This window comes from Tachyglossus aculeatus, chromosome 18, assembly GCF_015852505.1.
Source record: "Tachyglossus aculeatus isolate mTacAcu1 chromosome 18, mTacAcu1.pri, whole genome shotgun sequence".
Lineage (NCBI taxonomy): Eukaryota > Metazoa > Chordata > Mammalia > Monotremata > Tachyglossidae > Tachyglossus > Tachyglossus aculeatus.
In genome coordinates, this window is record NC_052083.1 from 32,628,403 (window position 1) to 32,648,014 (window position 19,612).

Below are 19,612 nucleotides of genomic sequence, written 5' to 3' on the forward strand. Positions count from 1 at the left end.
CGACCCACCTCAGCGAGCGCGAGTCACCTCAACGGTCGCCGCGCGCGCGCGCTCCCCCCCCCCCCGCCCCGCGCGCACGCGCGCGGCGGCCAATGGGAACGCTGCGCACGTGACGAGGGCTGCCTGCGATGACCTCATCCCCGGTGTGGGATGACGTCAAATTCAAGATGGATGGAATCACGGCGGCTGCGGCGCGCGCGGGCTGAGCGGGAGCGGGACGGGCCCCGGGCCCCGCCTCCTGCCGAGGGGTCGGTGAGTAACGGCCCCGTCCCCCGCCCTCGGAGCGCCGCGGGGCCCCGTGGCCGGCTCCGGCCGCCCCGCCGAGCGCGGCCTTTCCTGACGTAACTCTGAGGTGGTTTCTCTCCGCTTTTCAGCGGGTTGCGGTCCCCGAAGGGCCCCAGTACGCCTGCGCATGCCCGGTCCCCGCGCGGCGGTCCCTACCGCGCAGGCTCAGTGCCCACACTTAGCCTCGGTCTTCCCAGTGCGCATGCTCCGTTCCCCTACCCCCCCCCCCTTTTTTTAACCCTCCTTCGCCCGCTCGCGCGCGCCCCTTGCGTAGAGCGGTTGAAACGCCGTCATGTGAGGCGCGCGCGCTCGCGGTCTCGGGGAGAGCTGAGGCGCGAGCGCGAGCGCCCCCCCCAGGGCGCGAGGCGGGGCTTACTGGGCATGCGCGGAATGTCGGCGTTTTCATTCACTCATTCACTCATTCATTCATTCATTCAACCGTATTTATTGAGCGCTTACATTGTGCACTACATTAGGCGCTTGGGAAGTACAAGTTGGCTCGTATGTTATGTACAATACGTTTGTACATATTTATTACCCTGCTGATTTATTTATTTTACTGGTACGTATCTATTCTATTTATTTTATTCTGTTGGTATGTTTGGTTTGGTTCTCTGTCTCCCCCTTTTATCATCATCATCATCATCATCAATCGTATTTATTGAGCGCTTACTGTGTGCAGAGCACTGTGCTAAGCGCTTGGGAAGTACAAATTGGCAACATCTAGAGACAGTCCCTACCCAACGGTGGGCTCACAGTCTAAAAGGGGGAGACAGAGGACAAAACCAAACAGACTAACAAAATAAAATAAATAGAATAGATATGTACAAGTAAAATGAATAGAGTAATAAATATGTACAAACATATATACAGTTTACATATACACACTTTTAGACTGTGAGCCCACTGTTGGGTAGGGACTGTCTCTCTATGTTGCCAACTTGGACTTCCCCAGCACTTAGTGCTCTGCACACAGTAAGCGCTCAATAAATACGATTGATGATGAAGTTGGCAACATATAGAAACAGTACAAACGGGCTCCCAGTCTGGAAGGGGGAGACAGACCACAAAACAGATTAACGAAATGCAATTAAATAGAATAACTCTGTAAGAGTAAAATAGAGTAATAAATATGTGCAAACATATATACAGGTCTTCCAGACTGTGAGCCCACTGTTGGGTAGGGACTGTCTCTATATCATCATCATCAATCGTATTTATTGAGCGCTTACTGTGTGCAGAGCACTGTGCTAAGCGCTTGGGAAGTCCAAGTTGGCAACATCTAGAGACAGTCCCTACCCAACGGTGGGCTCACAGTCTAAAAGGGGGAGACAGAGGACAAAACCAAACATACTAACAAAATAAAATAAATAGAATAGATAGGTACAAGTAAAACAAACAAATAAATAGAGTAATAAATATGTACAAACATATATACAGGTGCTGTGGGGAAGGGAAGGAGGTAAGATGGGGGGATGGAGAGGGGGACTAGGGCTCAGACAGAGAACAAAACCAAACATACTAACAAAATAAAATAGAATAGTTATGTACAAGTAAAACAAATAAATACATAAATAGAGTAATAAATATGTACAAACATATATACATATATACAGGTGCTGTGGGGAAGGGAAGGAGGTAAGATGGGGGGGGATGGAGAGGAAGGAAGGGGCTCAGTCTGGGAAGGCCTCCTGGAGGAGGTGAGCTCTCAGTAGGGCCTTGAAGGGAGGAAGAGAGCTAGCTTGGCGCTCTTATAAATTCAACCGTATTTATTGAGCGCTTACTGTGTGCAGAGCACTGCGCTAGGCGCTTGGGAAGTACAAGTTGGCAACGTATAGAGACGGTCCCTACCCAACTGTGAGCGGGCTCACGGTCTAGAAGGGGGAGACAGACAACAAAACAGATTAACAAAATAAATAGAATAACTATGTACAAGTAAACTAAATAGAGTAATATGTACAAACATATATACAGGTCTTCTAGACTGTGAGCCCACTGTTGGGTAGGGGCTGTCTCTATATGTTGCCAACTTGTACTTCCCAAGCGCTTAGTACAGTGCTGTGCACACAGTAAGCACTCAATAAATACAATTGATTGATTGATTCCCCCATCTTACCTCCTTCCTTTCCCCACAGCGCCTGTATATATGTATATATGTTTGTACATAGTTATTACTCTTTATGTATTTATTTTACAGTGCTCTGCACACAGTAAGCACTCAATAAATATGATTGATTGATTGATTCCCCCCATCTTACCTCCTTCCCTTCCCCACAGCACCTGTATATATGTATACATGTTTGTACATAGTTATTACTCTATTTATTTTACTTGTACATATCTATTCTATTTATTTTATTTTGTTGGTATGTTTGGTTTTGTTCTCTGTCTCCCCTTCTAGACTGTGAGCCCACTGTTGGGTAGGGATTGTCTCTATATGTTGCCAACTTGCACTAAGCGCTTGGAAAGTACAGTGCTCTGCACACAGTAAGCGCTCAATAAATACGATTGATTATATGTTGCCAACTTGTACTTCCCAAGCGCTTAGTACAGTGCTCTGCACACAGTAAGCGCTCAATAAATACGATTGATTGATTGATACAGGTGCTGTGGGGAGGGGAAGGAGGTAAGGAGGGGGGATGGGGGGATGGGGAGGGAGAGGGGGCTCAGTGTGGGAAGGCCTCCTGGAGGAGGCCAGGCACCTGTCCCCACAGCACCTGTATATATGTATATATGTTTGTACAAATTTATTACTCTATTTATTTATTTATTTATTTATTTTACTTGTACATATCTATTCTATTTATTTTATTTTGTTAGTATGTTTGGTTTTGTTCTCTGTCTCCCCCTTTTAGACGGTGAGCCCACTGTTGGGTAGGGACTGTCTCTAAATGTTGCCAATTTGTACTTCCCAAGCGCTTAGTCCAGTGCTCTGCACACAGTAAGCGCTCAATAATTACGATTGATGATGATGATGGTGATGATGGAGGAGGTTTCTACCCCGCTAGCCATTTCCTCAAGTGATTACCACGGTCTCGTCTAACCCTATCAGCCCATACTTCCCCAATATGCTTGTACATATTTATTACTCTATTTATTTATCTTGTACATATCTATTCTATTTATTTTATTTTGTTAGTATGTTTGGTTTTGTTCTCTGTCTCCCCCTTCTAGACTGTGAGCCCGCTATTGGGTAGGGACTGTCTCTGTGTGTTGCCGACTTGTACTTCCCAAGCGCTTAGTCCAGTGCTCTGCACGCAGTAAGGGCTCAATAAATACGATTGATTGATTGATTGATTGGCCCCTGCAGACGCTTCCTTGCCCGCTGTCGTTCCTGCAGCCTTCTTCCTCCTCCTCCGGGTTCCCCCCCAATTCGTCTCTCTCAGACACCCAGGTGGCAACCATAGTTTCCCTCAATCAATCAATCAATCAATCGTATTTATTGAGCGCTGACTGTGTGCAGAGCACTGTACTAAGCGCTTGGGAAGTACAAGCTGGCAACATATAGAGACAGTCCCTACCCAACATAGGGCTCCCTCAGTGTCATCAACTGCTTTTTTTCTTCCGGGCCCCGCCCGCGTCCAAACTCAGGTCAGCCCCAGGACCGGCTCCTCCTGCCCTCAATCAATCAATCAATCAATCAATAATGAGAAGCAGCGTGGCTCAGTGGAAAGAGCCCGGGCTTTGGAGTCAGAGGTCGTGGGTTCAAATCCCGGCCCTGCCAATAGCCAGCAGTGTGACTTTGGGCAAGTCACTTAACTTCTCTGGGCCTCAGTGACCTCATCTGTAAAATGGGGATTGACGGTGAGCCCCCCCCCCCGTGGGGCAACCTGATCACCTGGTAACCTCCCCAGCGCTTAGAACAGTGCTTTGCACATAGTAAGCGCTTAAAAGATGCTATCATTATTATTATTATTATTCTCTGGGCCTCAGTTACCTCATCTGTAAAATGGGGATTGACGGTGAGCCCCCCCCGTGGGGCAACCTGATCACCTGGTAACCTCCCCAATCAATCAATCAATCAATCGTATTTATTGAGCGCTTACTATGTGCAGAGCACTGTACTAAGCGCTTGGGAAGTACAAATTGGCATCACATAGAGACAGTCCCTACCCGATAGTGGGCTCACAGTCCCAGCGCTTAGAACAGTGCTTTGCACATAGTAAGCGCTTAAAAGATGCTATCATTATTATTATTATTATTATTCTCTGGGCCTCAGTTACCTCGTCTGTAAAATGGGGATTGACGGTGAGCCCCCCCGTGGGGCAACCTGATCACCTGGTAACCTCCCCAGCGCTTAGAACAGTGCTTTGCACATAGTAAGCGCTTAAAAGATGCTATCATCATCATTATTATTATTATTCTCTGGGCCTCAGTGACCTCATCTGTAAAATGGGGATTGACGGTGAGCCCCCCCCGTGGGGCAACCTGATCACCTGGTAACCTCCCCAGCGCTTAGAACAGTGCTTTGCACATAGTAAGCGCTTAAAAGATGCTATCATTATTATTATTATTATTATTCTCTGGGCCTCAGTTACCTCGTCTGTAAAATGGGGATTGACGGTGAGCCCCCCCGTGGGGCAACCTGATCACCTGGTAACCTCCCCAGTGCTTAGAACAGTGCTTTGCACATAGTAAGCGCTTAAAAGATGCTATCATCATTATTATTATTATTATTCTCTGGGCCTCAGTTACCTCATCTGTAAAATGGGGATTGACGGTGAGCCCCCCCGTGGGGCAACCTGATCACCTGGTATACCTCCCCAGCGCTTAGAACAGTGCTTTGCACATAGTAAGCGCTTAAAAAATGCTATCATTATTATTAATCAATCATATTTATGGAGCGCTTACTATGTGCAGAGCACTGTACTAAGCGCTTGGGAAGTACAAGTCCAGAACCGTGCCCCGAACCACTTCTCGGCCCAGACCCCTGGGGTTGTAGCCCCCCCCACCCCCCCCCCCGACCCGCGCTTTGGAGTCCAGAGTTCATGGGTTTGAATCCCAGCCCCGCCAATTGTCGGCTGGGTGACTTTGGGTAAGTCACTTGACTTCTCTGGGCCTCAGTGACCTCATCTGTAAAATGGGGATTAAGATTGTGATCCCCCTGTGGGACAACCTGATCACCTGGTAACCTCCCCAGCGCTTAGAACAGTGCATTGCACATAGGAAGCGCTTAATAAATGCCACCATTATTATTATTATTATTTCAGTCTTAGAATAAATGGGACAACCTGCCTAAGCAGCGCGGCTCGGTGGAAAGAGCCCGGGCTTTGGAGTCCAGAGTTCGTGGGTTTGAATCCCAGCCCCGCCAATTGTCGGCTGGGTGACTTTGGGCAAGTCACTTGACTTCTGTGGGCCTCAGTGACCTCATCTGTAAAATGGGGATTAAGATTGTGGGACAACCTGATCACCTTGTAACCTCCCCAGCGCTTAGAACAGTGCTTTGCACATAGGAAGCGCTTAATAAATGCCACCATTATTATTATTATTATTTCAGTCTTAGAATAAATGAACAACCTGACTAAAAAGCGCGGCTCGGTGGAAAGAACCCGGGCTTTGGAGTCCAGAGTTCATGGGTTTGAATCCCGGCCCCACCAATTGTCGGCTGGGTGACTTTGGGCAAGTCACTTGACTTCTCTGGGCCTCAGTGACCTCATCTGTAAAATGGGAATTAAGATTGCGATCCCCCCGCCGTGGGACAACCTGATCACCTTGTAACCTCCCCAGCGCTTAGAACAGTGCATTGCACATAGGAAGCGCTTGATAAATGCCACCATTATTATTATTATTTCAGTCTTAGAGTAAATGGGACAACCTGACTAAGCAGCGTGGCTCGGTGGAAGGAACCCGCGCTTTGGAGTCCAGAGTTCATGGGTTTGAATCCCGGCCCCGCCGATTGTCGGCTGGGTGACTTTGGGCAAGTCACTTGACTTCTCAGGGCCTCAGTGACCTCATCTGTAAAATGGGGATTAAGGTTGTGGGGCAACCTGATCACCTTGTAACCTCCCCAGCGCTTAGAACAGTGCATGCACATAGGAAGCGCTTAATAAATGCCACCATTATTATTATTATTTCAGTCTTAGAATAAATGGGACAACCTAAGCAGCGTGGCTCGGTGGAAAGAGCCCGGGCTTTGGAGTCCAGAGTTCATGGGTTTGAATCCCAGCCCCGCCAGTTGTCGGCTGGGTGACTTTGGGCAAGTCACTTGACTTCTCTGGGCCTCAGTGACCTCATCTGTAAAATGGGGATTAAGATTGTGGGACAACCTGATCACCTTGTAACCTCCCCAGCACTTAGAACAGTGCTTTGCACATAGGAAGCGCTTAATAAATGCCACCGTTATTATTATTATTTCAGTCTTAGAATAAATGGGACAACCTGACTAAGCAGCGTGGCTCGGTGGAAGGAACCCGCGCTTTGGAGTCCAGAGTTCATGGGTTTGAATCCCGGCCCCGCCGATTGTCGGCTGGGTGACTTTGGGCAAGTCACTTGACTTCTCAGGGCCTCAGTGACCTCATCTGTAAAATGGGGATTAAGGTTGTGGGGCAACCTGATCACCTTGTAACCTCCCCAGCGCTTAGAACAGTGCATGCACATAGGAAGCGCTTAATAAATGCCACCATTATTATTATTATTTCAGTCTTAGAATAAATGGGACAACCTAAGCAGCGTGGCTCGGTGGAAAGAGCCCGGGCTTTGGAGTCCAGAGTTCATGGGTTTGAATCCCAGCCCCGCCAGTTGTCGGCTGGGTGACTTTGGGCAAGTCACTTGACTTCTCTGGGCCTCAGTGACCTCATCTGTAAAATGGGGATTAAGATTGTGATCCCCCCCGTGGGACAACCTGATAACCTTGTAACCTCCCCAGCGCTTAGAACAGTGCTTTGCATATAGGAAGCGCTTAATAAATGCCACCATTATTGTTATTATTTCAGTCTTAGAATAAATGGACAACCTGACTAAGCAGCGCGGCTCGGTGGAAAGAACCCGGGCTTTGGAGTCCAGAGTTCGTAGGTTTGAATCCCGGCCCCTCCGATTGTCGGCTGGGTGACTTTGGGCAAGTCACTTGACTTCTCTGAGCCTCAGTGACCTCATCTGTAAAATGGGAATTAAGATTGTGATCCCCCCCCCCGTGGGACAACCTGATCACCTTGTAACCTCCCCAGCGCTTAGAACAGTGCATTGCACATAGGAAGCGCTTAATAAATGCCACCATTATTATTATTATTTCAGTCCTAGAATAAGTGGGACAACCTGACTAAGCAGCGCGGCTCGGTGGAAAGAGCCCGGGCTTTGGAGTCCAGAGTTCATGGGTTTGAATCCCGGCCCCTCCGATTGTCGGCTGGGTGACTTTGGGCAAGTCACTTGACTTCTCTGAGCCTCAGTGACCTCATCTGTAAAATGGGGATTAAGATGGTGATCCCCCCCGTGGGACCACCTGATCACCTTGTAACTTCCCCAGCGCTTAGAACAGTGCTTTGCACATAGGAAGCACTTAATAAATGCCACCATTATTATTATTATTTCAGTCTTAGAGTAAATGGGACAACCTGACTAAGCAGCATGGCTCGGTGGAAAGAGCCCGGGCTTTGGAGTCCAGAGTTCGTGGGTTTGAATCCCGGCCCCACCGATTGTCGGCTGGGTGACTTTGGGCAAGTCACTTGACTTCTCTGGGCCTCAGTGACCTCATCTGTAAAATGGGGATTAAGATTGTGATCCCCCCGTAGGACAACCTAATCACCTTGTAACCTCCCCAGCGCTTAGAACAGTGCTTTGCACATAGGAAGCGCTTAATAAATGCCATCATTATTATTATTATCTTCCCCAGCGCTTAGAGCAGTCCTCGGCACATAGTAAGCACTTATCAAATGCCATTATTATTATTGTTATTATTATTATTATTATTACAGTAAGCACTTAACAAATACCATTATTGTTATTATGTATGCACCCGTCTCTGAGTGTTGCCGACTTGTACTTCCCAAGCGCTTAGTACAGTGCTCTGCACACGGTAAGCCCCCAGTAGACTGTGAGCCCACTGTTGGGTAGGGACTGTCTCTATATGTTGCCAACTTGTACTTCCCAAGCGCTTAGTACAGTGCTCTGCACACAGTAAGCGCTCAATAAATACGATTGATTGATTGATTGAGTAAATACGATTGAATGAATGATTGAATCTTAAAAAGTCCAAAGGCCGGGATCTCGCCCTCTCTTCTCCGGAGTTTATCCGAGGGCGGTTACCGCTCTGGCCACGACCTCAGCCCGGTCCTGGTTGCTGTTAACAACCCAGTGAGACCTTGGGAAAAAAAACAGTGACATTTTGCCCTTCTAACGTAAGAATCCAAACCACCACTTTTGCTGTTTCCAAAAACCTTATTCAGATAGGCGATACAGTGAAGATCCAGAAGCGGACGCGTTTGCTGTTTAATTTCAGTACTTAGAGCTGCCTTTTGAATAGGGGTAGCACCTCTCACCCCAGAAGTTGTTTTAATGCCTCCCAGATTACCAAGGTGGAGCTGAACCATTAAGATAACGCTTGGAGGAAAGCTGAGAATCATAGAGCCGGCCTATTAACATTTGGTTGTACAATTGTATATTTAAAAGTAGACATTAAATTTTAGTGATTCAGATTCAGCCGCCTAAAATGTCTCTGTGGGAATCCCCTCCATTTCTTCATCTGTCAACCGCAGCTCTCCCCATCTTCTAAATCATCATCGTCATCATCAATCGTATTTATTGAGCGCTTACTGTGTGCAGAGCACTGTACTAAGCACTTGGGAAGTACAAGTTGGTAACAAATAGAGACAGTCCCTACCCAGCAGTGGGCTCACAGTCTAAAAGGGGGATCCTAAATCCTTCCGAAATCACATCCCCTCCAGAAAGCTGTCTCTGATTTTTCTAATTCCCCCGCTTTACTTTTCCCCTATTTAACTCTTGACGTGTCTATCTCCAGTCCCTTTTCCCCGCGTGTACACCTGGCTTGCGAGCCCCCGCCGGGGGACAAGAACCAGGTTTAATTCCCATCCGAATATTCTCTTGCGGTGCTTACAACAGTTTTCTGTTCACATTACAGGCTTAATAAATACAATTACTGTTACTACTACTTCGACACTGGGGTTTTCACGCCCTACCAGCACTTATCTTTGTACCCTATTCTATCTAATTTTAGTGTCTGCCTCCCGTTCAAGATTGTAAGCTCCTGGAGAACAGGAATCGTACTCAATTCTGTTCCCATCCCCTTTATTACGGTGTCTGCACACATTATGCCCTCAGTAAATACTGTTGATTTCATTTGCTTTGACTGTGACCGTACTCTCTGGTTACATCATCACATTGTGACTATAACCAGTGGGATGGGGAGGGGAGGTGTGGCAGGAAGGGAGAGGCCTTGGTCAGGGAGAGGAGATCTGCAGTGGACTAAATCTCACTAGACTGTAAGCCTTCCCTCTAGATTGTAAACTGCTTGTGGGCAGGAATCATGTCTGCTAACTCTATTGCATTGTAATAATAATTAATAATAATAATGACGGCATTTGTTAATGCTTACTGTGTGCGAAGCACTGGGGTGGGGGGATACAAGGTGATCAGGTTGTCCCACGAGGGGCTCACAGTCTTCATCCCCATTTTACAGATGAGGTAACAGGCCCAGAGAAGTGAAGGGACTTGCCCAAAGTCACACAGCTGACAATTGGCGGAGCCGGGATTTGAACCCATGACCTCTGACTCCAAAGCCTGGGTTCTTTCCACTGAGCCACGCTACTCTCCCAAGCACTTAATACGGCACTCTACACATAGAAAGCACTTTATAAATACCATTGATTGGCTGATTAACCATAGTCCAGAGTACAGCTAGCTTTTATATGTACTACGTCACAATCACAGGGCAAGTATATAATAGCGGTTGCAAGTGTAATGGTTTGTGGTTTTTGTCCTTTAAACTTAATTTTAGGGTAAAATACTGAAGTTTTTGATCATGTGATGAATAATCCTTGTAATTAAGAGTTGCACTTCTTTATAGGATTAAAAATGTATAGCTTTTATCGCTATGTATAGCTTCGGCAATTCACTTATTTTAGCCCGCTGCTGCTCCAGCAGCCGGCACGCTTCTGGCAGAGACAGACAGCGCAAGTAGCAAACCATTAGCATTGTAATCAATTCCTTCCCACAGGTTCTGCAACCTGATGGCTTGGGCTCTTTCACCAAACTCTACCGGAGACTCCATCCCCATTCAGTTCATCATAAAATGTTTATTGTTCTGTGCCTCGTTTTCTAAATATTCAGTAAGTGAATTCTTAAGATGATCTTGTTAGTGAGAAATGCCTAAGTTCAGAGTTTGACTCAGATTCTCACGGGTTCTGAGCTCTGATTGAGTTTTTTTATTGGGTGAGGAAAATAAAGGGGAATGTCTTTACCACTGAACAAAACTGAAATTTGTGACCAGGAACGTGCTGTATTAAATCAGACTTTTAGTTTATCTTGTCTTGATTTCTCACTAATAGCAATGGACAATACCTAGAGCTTCGGAGGAGAACAGAGAATACATTGTAAGGAAACTAGCTGTGTAATGCGGTGCGTGGGTCAGAGTGTGAGGCGTTCCTTTAGGACTGCAGGGAAGAGTTCACCCAAAAAGGAGAGTACTTTATTTCTTCCATCTCAATGTAAATGACTGTCATGAGAATGGCAAATAAACCAACTGCATCCAGGATGTAACAAGAAATAAGATTATAAAATGAAGTCATTGGAGGACTGTAAACAATTACCTCCCCCAAGACTTCATCAACAGAATTATTTGACCAGGTAATTTCTGGTTTGGTCAGAGGAGAGGGCCAGCCAGGTTCACCACATATCACACTCCCAAGTAGGAGCATAAATAAAGTCGGCCTGTGAAACTGAAATATCAAGTGCCACAGGTTTAATCATCATCAATTGTATTTATTGAGCGCTTACTGTGTGCAGAGCACTGTACTAAGCGCTTGGGAAGTACAAGTTGGCAACATATAAAGACAGTCCCTACCCAACAGTGGTCGTACTCATAGCATGACAGTTTGGTGAGGAGACCCACTGCCAAGCCCAGCAATGTTCAAGATGGCCTTTAGTCTGTTTTGAGAGGACTCACAAAGATTTGGGAATTAGGCCTGTTCATCCAAGTTCAGATGATAATTGTAGTAGTAATAATAATAATGGTATTAAGCACTTACTATGTGTTCAGCACTGTACTAAACCCTGGGGTGGGTATATATATGATGATCAGCTTGGACATAGTCCCTGTTCCACATGGGACTCACAGTCTAAGAAGGATGGAGGACAGGTATTGAATTCCCCATTTTACAGATGAGGAAACTGAGGCACAGAGAAGTGAATTGACTTGCCCAAGGTCACACAGCAGGCAAGTGTATGAATGGGGGGTAGAACCCAGGTCCCCTAACAACCAGGCCATGCTACAAGATTTCAGTAGAGAGCGAGCTAGCTTTCTAAAGAAAATCAGAATTTAGAATCCTAATTACAGATCATAATTAAGAGGCGACCGCTCCTTCCCCCCGCCCCCGCAAACAAACAAAAAAAACCCAACATTCCCCAAGAATTTAGATAGAACAGACACACGAACACAGAAATAAAGAAAAAAAATCAATTTAAGAATACACTGTTCATTTCTTAAGAAATGAATATACACTACTGAAGAAATGCTTGCCCATTCTTTTTCTTTTAATTGGAGACCTTGAGGCTTAACTTCTTAATTCCTTGTTATAAAACGAAGCAAATAATATAGCTTTGCATTATAAGTATTCTGCAAAAATTCATCAACTTCTGTGTAAGGGTGTTTACCATTGAATCAGCCGTGAGCTCTTTGGGAGCAAAAACTTTTTCTTCTACTTTCTTCGTTCAACCTCACGGTGCCTGATAGAATGCTCTGCCCAAAGCGGACTTTCAGCTAATGTTGCTGACGGACAGCCAGAATTTCGCCCTCTCTAAATTTTCCAGAAGTGAAAATAAAGCCGAAGAGTGCGTATAAAACATGATGAACCTGTTCTACTGCCCCCCGGCTACTCCTTCACTGTGCCCCCTGCTCCTACGTCCGTGACCCGATTTAGGTGCCTGTTACACTTCGAGTTCAATGTCTGGCTGTACCCAGGAAGGATGTTTGAAATACCATAGGTGAGAAGTCTGCCTGGAGGAGACAGAAGAAATCTAGTGCCCATAAGATGTTCCTCAAATCCCACGCTTTCTCCTCTTCTCCGTGTCGGCTGAACTGTTTGGTTTCAGTACGGCCTCAGCAGTTCCGAACTTCAGCTGTCTCCGCGCTGGGGCTGCAGCACGTGGGGATTGTTGAATTCCTGGCAGGTTCAGAGCCAGAAACTGCTGTACTTCTGCCCGCTGCAGGCCTTCCAGCATCAAATCTGCCACTCAGACCAAAGCAACCTCCGAACCTCGCGCCTCCAGTTGCGCCAGCATCTCCGGGGCGTTGGGAAAGACCTGGCAAGGCTTTGGCGAGTGCCCCCGTGGCAGGCTCAGAGTCTACTGGGAGCAGCAGAAGGGCTTACGATCCAGTTATATTCAACCTTTCTTTAAAACCATGTTCCAGTGGGCGTGGAAGTGTGGCTTAGTGACAAGAGCACAGGACTGGGTGTCAGGAGGCCTCTGGGCTCCCACACTTGTTTGTTGTTTGATCTTGGGTGAGCTATTTAACTTCCCTTTGCTTGTTTCCTCACTTCTACCTTAGACTGTGAGCCCCATGTAGGACAATAATAATAATAATGGCATTTATTAAGCGCTTACTATGTGCAAAGCACTGTTGTAAGCGCTGGGGAGGTTACAAGGTGATCAGGTTGTCCCACATGGGGCTCACAGTCTTCATCCCCATTTTACAGATGAGGGAACTGGGGCACAGAGAAGTGAAGTGGCTTGCCTGAAGTCACACAGCTGACAAGTGGCGGAGCCGGGATTTGAACCCATGACCTCTGACTCCAAAGCCCGGGCTCTTTTCCACTGAGCCACGCTGCTTCTCATAGGACAAGGGACTATGCCTAATCTGATTTCATTGTATCTACCCGAACGCATGGCACTTAGTAATGCTGAACAGATGCCACAGTTCTTAATCAATCAGTGATATTTAATGAGTGCTTACTATGTGCAGAGCACTGTACTAAGCCCACTGTCCTATTTACCATTCTTTGGTTCTTTAAATTCTTCAGTGTTAATGTTAACTTGGGATGCAGTGGGTCTGTACCCAAAACTTCGAATTCTTACGTACACGTGCTGTCACGGATTTTTTTTTTAATCAGATTGTTCATAACACTGAATACTTTTGTCTTTTAGATAAACCCAAACAATGGAGGGACTTCTGCACTATATAAACCCAGCACATGCCATTTCTCTGCTAAGTGCACTAAATGAGGAACGTCTCAAAGGACAACTGTGCGATGTTCTTCTAATAGTGGGAGATCAAAAATTTCGAGCTCATAAAAATGTCTTGGCTGCCAGCAGTGAATACTTTCAGACTTTATTCACAGACAAGGAGAATGCAACCCAGTCAGTGTTTCAGCTTGATTTCTGTGAACCAGATGCGTTTGACAATGTGTTAAATTACATTTATTCTTCATCTTTATTTGTTGAGAAAAGCAGCCTTGCTGCTGTCCAAGAACTGGGTTATAGCCTAGGTATTTCCTTTCTCACTAACATTGTTTCCAAGACACCTCAAGCCCCCTTTCCAACCTGCCCTAGTAAAAAAATAGCATTTCAAGAAGAGGATGAAGGCAGCTCTCAGAAGAGAAGTGTCATTGTTTGTCAAAGCAGAAGTGAAGCACAAGGGAAGAATGTCAGTCAAGCCCAACATGACCTAAGCCATACCCTAAAGCTTCCACCCTGCATTGCCGTCAAGACTAATGCTAGCAGATCCCTCATGACCAAACCCAGCGAGCCACTTCACACTGCGGCAGTCAGCGAAAGAAGGTGGCCAAAGGAAAGTTCCGTCAGCTACGGCAACCTTTCCGACCCTCCTGCGTCCCTGGATGATCCGCACCGAAGTGGGTTGGGGAAGAGAAATGCAGTCTTGCCTTCGAAGCCTCTACAGGACAGAGAAACTGCAGACGATAAACCTGGTGGAAGTGGCCAGCTCCCCAGAGGGAAACCTGTGGAGCTGTCCTCCAAGAGGTCCCGGCCACCTGTTCTGGCTCTCCGTGGCTCGGCCGAGGCCCCATATGTGCTGCGAGAAGTGGGCAAAGGGAACGATCAAGGAGAAAACAGAAACTTGTTGTACTACTCCAAATTAGGACTGGTGATCCCATCTAGTGGGTCCGGTCCCGGAAGCCAAAGTATCGACCGGAGCGGGCCACTTGTCAAAAGCCTCCTCCGAAGGTCGTTGTCGATGGACAGCCAGGTCCCTGTGTATTCACCTTCAGCCGATCTGAAGTCGGTGCCGGGTTCGTCTTCGGGGACAGGCGACTCACTGGGGAACCCATTTAGCGTGGCGTCCCACAAGCCGTCGGCCAAAGATCCTGCAGAGAAAACCGCACCCGATGACAAGGCCCAGGTGGTCCACCCCCATCGCCTTAGGTCCTTTAGTGCCTCTCAGTCGACAGACAGGGAGGGAGCGTCTCCCGTCACCGAGGTCCGAATAAAAACCGAGCCGAGCAGCCCGCTCCCCGACCCTTCGGAAATCATCAGAGTCACGGTGGGGGATGCTTCGGCGTCAGCCAATAAAGACTGTTCTTTTAAAACAGAAGATGATCACAGGGATATCAGTAGACTTCCAGCCAAGAGGCGCTTTCAAGCGGACAGGAGGTTGCCGTTAAAAAAACTGAAGGTGAGCGAGCAGGGTTCTCCCGGATCGGAGGATAATTTCGAAGAAGGATCCAGCCCTTCTCACCTTGATGCCGACTTCCCGGATTCTGACGTCAGTAAAGACGAATACAGTGAGCTGGAAGAAACCAGGCCAAACAAGAAATTTAAATGCAAACATTGCCTTAAGATCTTCAGATCCACCGCCGGTCTTCACCGTCACGTCAACATGTACCACAATCCAGAGAAGCCCTACGCGTGTGATATTTGCCACAAGAGATTTCACACAAACTTCAAGGTGTGGACCCATTGCCAGACACAACACGGGATTGTGAAGAACCCGTCACCAGCCTCCAGCTCCCACGCGATCTTGGATGAGAAATTCCAGAGAAAACTGATCGATATCGTGAGAGAGCGAGAGATCAAAAAAGCTCTGATCATAAAGCTAAGGCGGGGCAAGCAGGGCTTTCAGGGACAGTCCAGCTCACAAGCACAGCAAGTCATCAAAAGGAACTTGAGATCCAGAACCAAAGGAGCCTACATTTGTACTTACTGTGGGAAAGCTTATCGTTTCCTCTCCCAGTTTAAGCAGCACATAAAAATGCACCCTGGAGAAAAGCCAATCGCCGTAAATAAAGTGGCGAAGCAGAAAGAGCACGTCCGCCTTGAAAATCCAGTTGAGAGCAAGGAGGTTTACCAGTGCCGCCTCTGCAGCGCTAAGCTGTCCTCTCTCGTAGAACAGGGGAATCACGAGCGACTCTGCCGAAATGCAACCGTCTGTCCTTACTGTAGCCTTAGGTTTTTTTCCCCAGAGCTGAAGCATGAACATGAAAGTAAGTGCGAGTACAAGAAGCTGACTTGCCTTGAGTGTATGCGTACTTTCAAATCTTCCTTCAGCATCTGGCGTCATCAGGTCGAAGTCCATAATCAGAACACCATGTCGGCCGCCGAAAATTTCCCCTTACCCGTCCTTGACCACAATGGTGAAGTCCCCGGCGCTTCAAGGCTGCAGTCCCAGTCGGAGCCTAATAAAATCAATCATCTTGCCACCGCAAAAGAAGACGGGGTATTCAGCGATTCTTCAGAACAGATCAATTTCGATTCAGAGGATTCCTCGTGTCTCCCGGAAGACCTGAGCATCTCCAAGCAATTCAAAATTCAAATCAAAGAGGAACCCGCAGACGATATCGAGGACGAGGGGGCCAAAACCAGCGCCGCCCCCAAGGAAGCCGTCCCCAACAAGGACACTGGGTTGTGGCCCTGTGAAAAGTGTGGGAAAATGTTTACCGTGCACAAGCAGCTAGAGCGGCACCAGGAGCTCCTGTGCTCCGTGAAGCCGTTCATCTGTCACGTGTGTAACAAAGCTTTTCGCACCAACTTTCGTCTCTGGAGCCATTTCCAGTCCCACATGTCTCAGGCTACGGAAGAGCCTGTGCAGAAAGAACCCGAGGTGTGTCCCCCCGCTAACTCACCATCTCCGCCACCTCTGCCTCCGCCTCCGCCGTTGCCCAAAATTCAACCCCTGGAGCCCGACAGCCCCACTGGGATGAGCGAGGGTCCAACTACTACTGAGAAATTATTCGTCCCCCAAGAGTCAGACACCCTCTTTTACCACGCTCCTCCCCTTTCGGCCATCACATTTAAAAGGCAGTATATGTGTAAACTTTGTCACAGGACATTCAAGACTGCATTTAGCCTTTGGAGTCACGAGCAGACGCACAATTAAAAGAGCCAGGCACCTTCTCCCTGCTGTCGAAGAATTGGAGAGGCCGTTTCCAAGATATTTCAGAAGTTTTGTGCTGTGGGTTGCAAAATGGGTAAGAGCCCAAAATGGGGGCGGGGGGCGGGGGGGAAGGAAATAAAGATTAGAACTTGTTATGCTGCTTCGATTTAAGATTCGGGGTAACGATGGAGTTAAGTAGAATTTTAAGTAAACTTCTGAATAACAAAGTATTGTGATCTGGGACCTTCTAGAAACACAGTGATTGAATTTAATGGTGAAATATCACATCCTGACTGTATGCATGGTTCCACGTCCCATGGTATCAGTATATATTTTTAAATCTTGGCTTTTGACCGTGAGTTCAAATTCAGTGGAATTCTGTAACAGACTTCTTGTTTTGATTCTATTAAACACGTAAGCTCCATACGAATCCAAGCCATGCACTTGGAGTCTTGACTTTCTAGGGAAGAAGTTGTTGGGGTATTTTTGCCGTACTGATTTAGAGTTAGTAACCTTTAGCAATAATAAATATAGACCTCAACTTTTATGAGTTCACCTGACACTTAATGAAAACGATTGTTTGGCATTCTATGGTCATGTGAAATTGTTTTGTCATCACATGGACATCGTGCAAAATTTAGAAAAAGCTAACATCAGCAATAGTAATACTTGGATTTTTATATACAAAGAGCAGAACACGTGTCAGCTTTTAATACCGTAATTTAAAATGGCCAAGCTCTAAGAAAGACTCTGGAAATGAAAACGTACTGTTTTGTGAAAGGCCTGAGGCCAGTTTAACTGTAGGCACGTCAGTAACTATAGTAATTGTAACAAAACAGCACTATGACTCAGCTGTGTTGTCCTATTACAAGCTATGGTTCTGTTTATTAATGCAAAATAACATTTGGCTAGATAGAAAAGTTTTGTGTTTCCTCTGTTAAGAATTTTGAGATGGAATGTATGAAATCAGTAACTTGAAATGCACGACATAGCCTTGAAACAGAAGGCTTAGTGCCCCTTTATATGGGGCACTAATTTGGATTGACTACCAAGAATAATTTCCGGGGCTGGGTTGGAACAGGTATTGGCGGAGACACCGGACATTACCAGTGCATAAAATATCAGACTTTCTAATAATTTTACATACATACCTAGCTTCAAGCAGAGGAAAAACACACTACAAATTTTTATGTTTTTCAGATACCATGTATAAAACATGAGAAGTTTTTTTCTGCCACATCTTGTCATTCGTATAGAAATTTTTATACTGTAGGGTTTGCTGGTGTATCTTTTTGGTTTCTTTAAATCACAGTAACAATTGTGATTTCCATATCGAAACTGTAATACCATCCTATTGCTTCAAGTCACACCTGGAAAAGTTAACGCTAGTAATACCACAGGTATTGCTAGAACAACGGTATGCGTCCAAAACTAGTCTTCGCCATTCATTTGGATTTCCATTGTCACTGATTGGAACTGTCAATTTTAGCCAAGTCTTTCTCGTTTCTGCAGGTGTGGCTGGCAATATGGGAATATACTGAGTAAAAACGATGCGGTCTATTGCAAATGATACGTAACTATGGTCCTCCGTTTTGGTATTCCAGTTAGGCTTTAAGGTGGAGTGGGGGGGAATAAAATTAAAATAATACAGTTAACACTACACAAGTAATACTAGAGCCCAATCTGATTAAAATTCAGATGCTTCTCAAACGCATGAGAAACTGCTATAGCTAGGAAATAATTCTCTGTGCTTACAAAGCTATTGCTGTAGCTGACCAGCATTACGCCTATCTCAATCTTTCCCCACATTCCAGACCAATGGTGTGAAGAAACTATTAGGCTTTTTTAAAAAATGTAATTCAGTATCCACCAGGATCTTTGGGTAAAAGGCACGACTGAATTCATTATGTTTTCTTAATAGCAATTGAAACAACATACTTTCCCTAAAATAAACTAATGCAATAGAATGTGGGAACGCCACACAAAATAAGTACATCCCTTTCTTTTTTCCTGCTTTTAACTCACTTTTGTATAAGAACAAGTTTAATTTATAGGAGAGTGAAACTAAGCCACATTCTAGCCAGATTTAACAATTGCCATTTTGACAATTGCCCTGGAGAAGAAATCTATGCATCAGATAGAAACAAATTGGAAGACATGCTATTCTTGAGAAATAGGAGGGTCCCTGGGTTTTCACTTCAATAAACCCTACTTTGTATTCTTAGTAAACCTGGAGTATACTTAGCCTCAAAAATGATCTCTCACCCTCAGAGAGATAACCAGCGTAATTATTAAAATCAGATTAATTTAATCTGGAATAATTCTTTGATACTATATCTTTGGCCTTGTAGAATTCTAAATACAGGGGCCTGAAACTTTGCCACATTTTTGAATATTTTTTTCCAAATGTAATATGTATTGTAAAATATTTTTTATCTGAATAGTCTCTCGGTTTGTCAGATTTGAAAAAGTTTCTAATTTGGGGGATATTTTGCCTTGTGTCATAAATTAGTTCCGATTTTATCCAATCAAAGAACACAGGAGCTCCAAATAGAGTTTTGAATCTGAAACATTTATACATAGTTCTGGTTTTTCTATTGCTTTTTATACAGTACCTTAAAAGCATTGGGCTGAAAGAGTGTGTTTATTTTGGAGAATATGAACTTAAATATGCTTCCACTTGTGTAACTTTAATATTTAAGGGTAAAATAATGGAAAAGAAATGTTAACTGCTTATTATTCAGTAAAGAGCTTTTAAGGATGTTTAGCCTGGCCATAACCAGAATAAAAGGCAGATTGTTGATACAAAAGAAGTCGTCTCTCATTAATTTT

The 19,612-nt window shown here is 45.7% G+C and overlaps 1 protein-coding gene across 3 annotated transcripts; it reads left to right on the forward strand.

Moving 5' to 3' along the window:
* The first annotated feature begins 153 nt into the window (after window positions 1-153).
* ZBTB21 (zinc finger and BTB domain containing 21) lies at window positions 154-18,417 on the forward strand. 3 transcript variants are annotated; one of them, XM_038760241.1, is made up of 3 exons: window positions 154-252; window positions 13,597-16,874; window positions 18,293-18,417. In XM_038760241.1, the coding sequence occupies exon 2, from the start codon at window positions 13,610-13,612 to the stop codon at window positions 16,781-16,783; it is 3,174 nt and encodes a 1,057-aa protein (XP_038616169.1). In that variant the 5' UTR covers window positions 154-252; window positions 13,597-13,609; the 3' UTR covers window positions 16,784-16,874; window positions 18,293-18,417. The 3 variants fall into 3 exon arrangements, with proteins under 3 accessions (XP_038616169.1, XP_038616170.1, XP_038616171.1); XM_038760242.1 differs by lacking the exon at window positions 154-252 and adding an exon at window positions 10,470-10,562; XM_038760243.1 differs by lacking the exon at window positions 154-252 and adding an exon at window positions 12,919-12,953.
* The last annotated feature ends 1,195 nt before the right edge of the window (window positions 18,418-19,612 follow it).

What these genes read in the sequence shown, in the direction of transcription:
- ZBTB21 (XM_038760241.1), top strand. Translation starts at nt 13,610, where the DNA reads ATGGAGGGACTTCTGCACTATATAAACCCAGCACATGCCATTTCTCTG.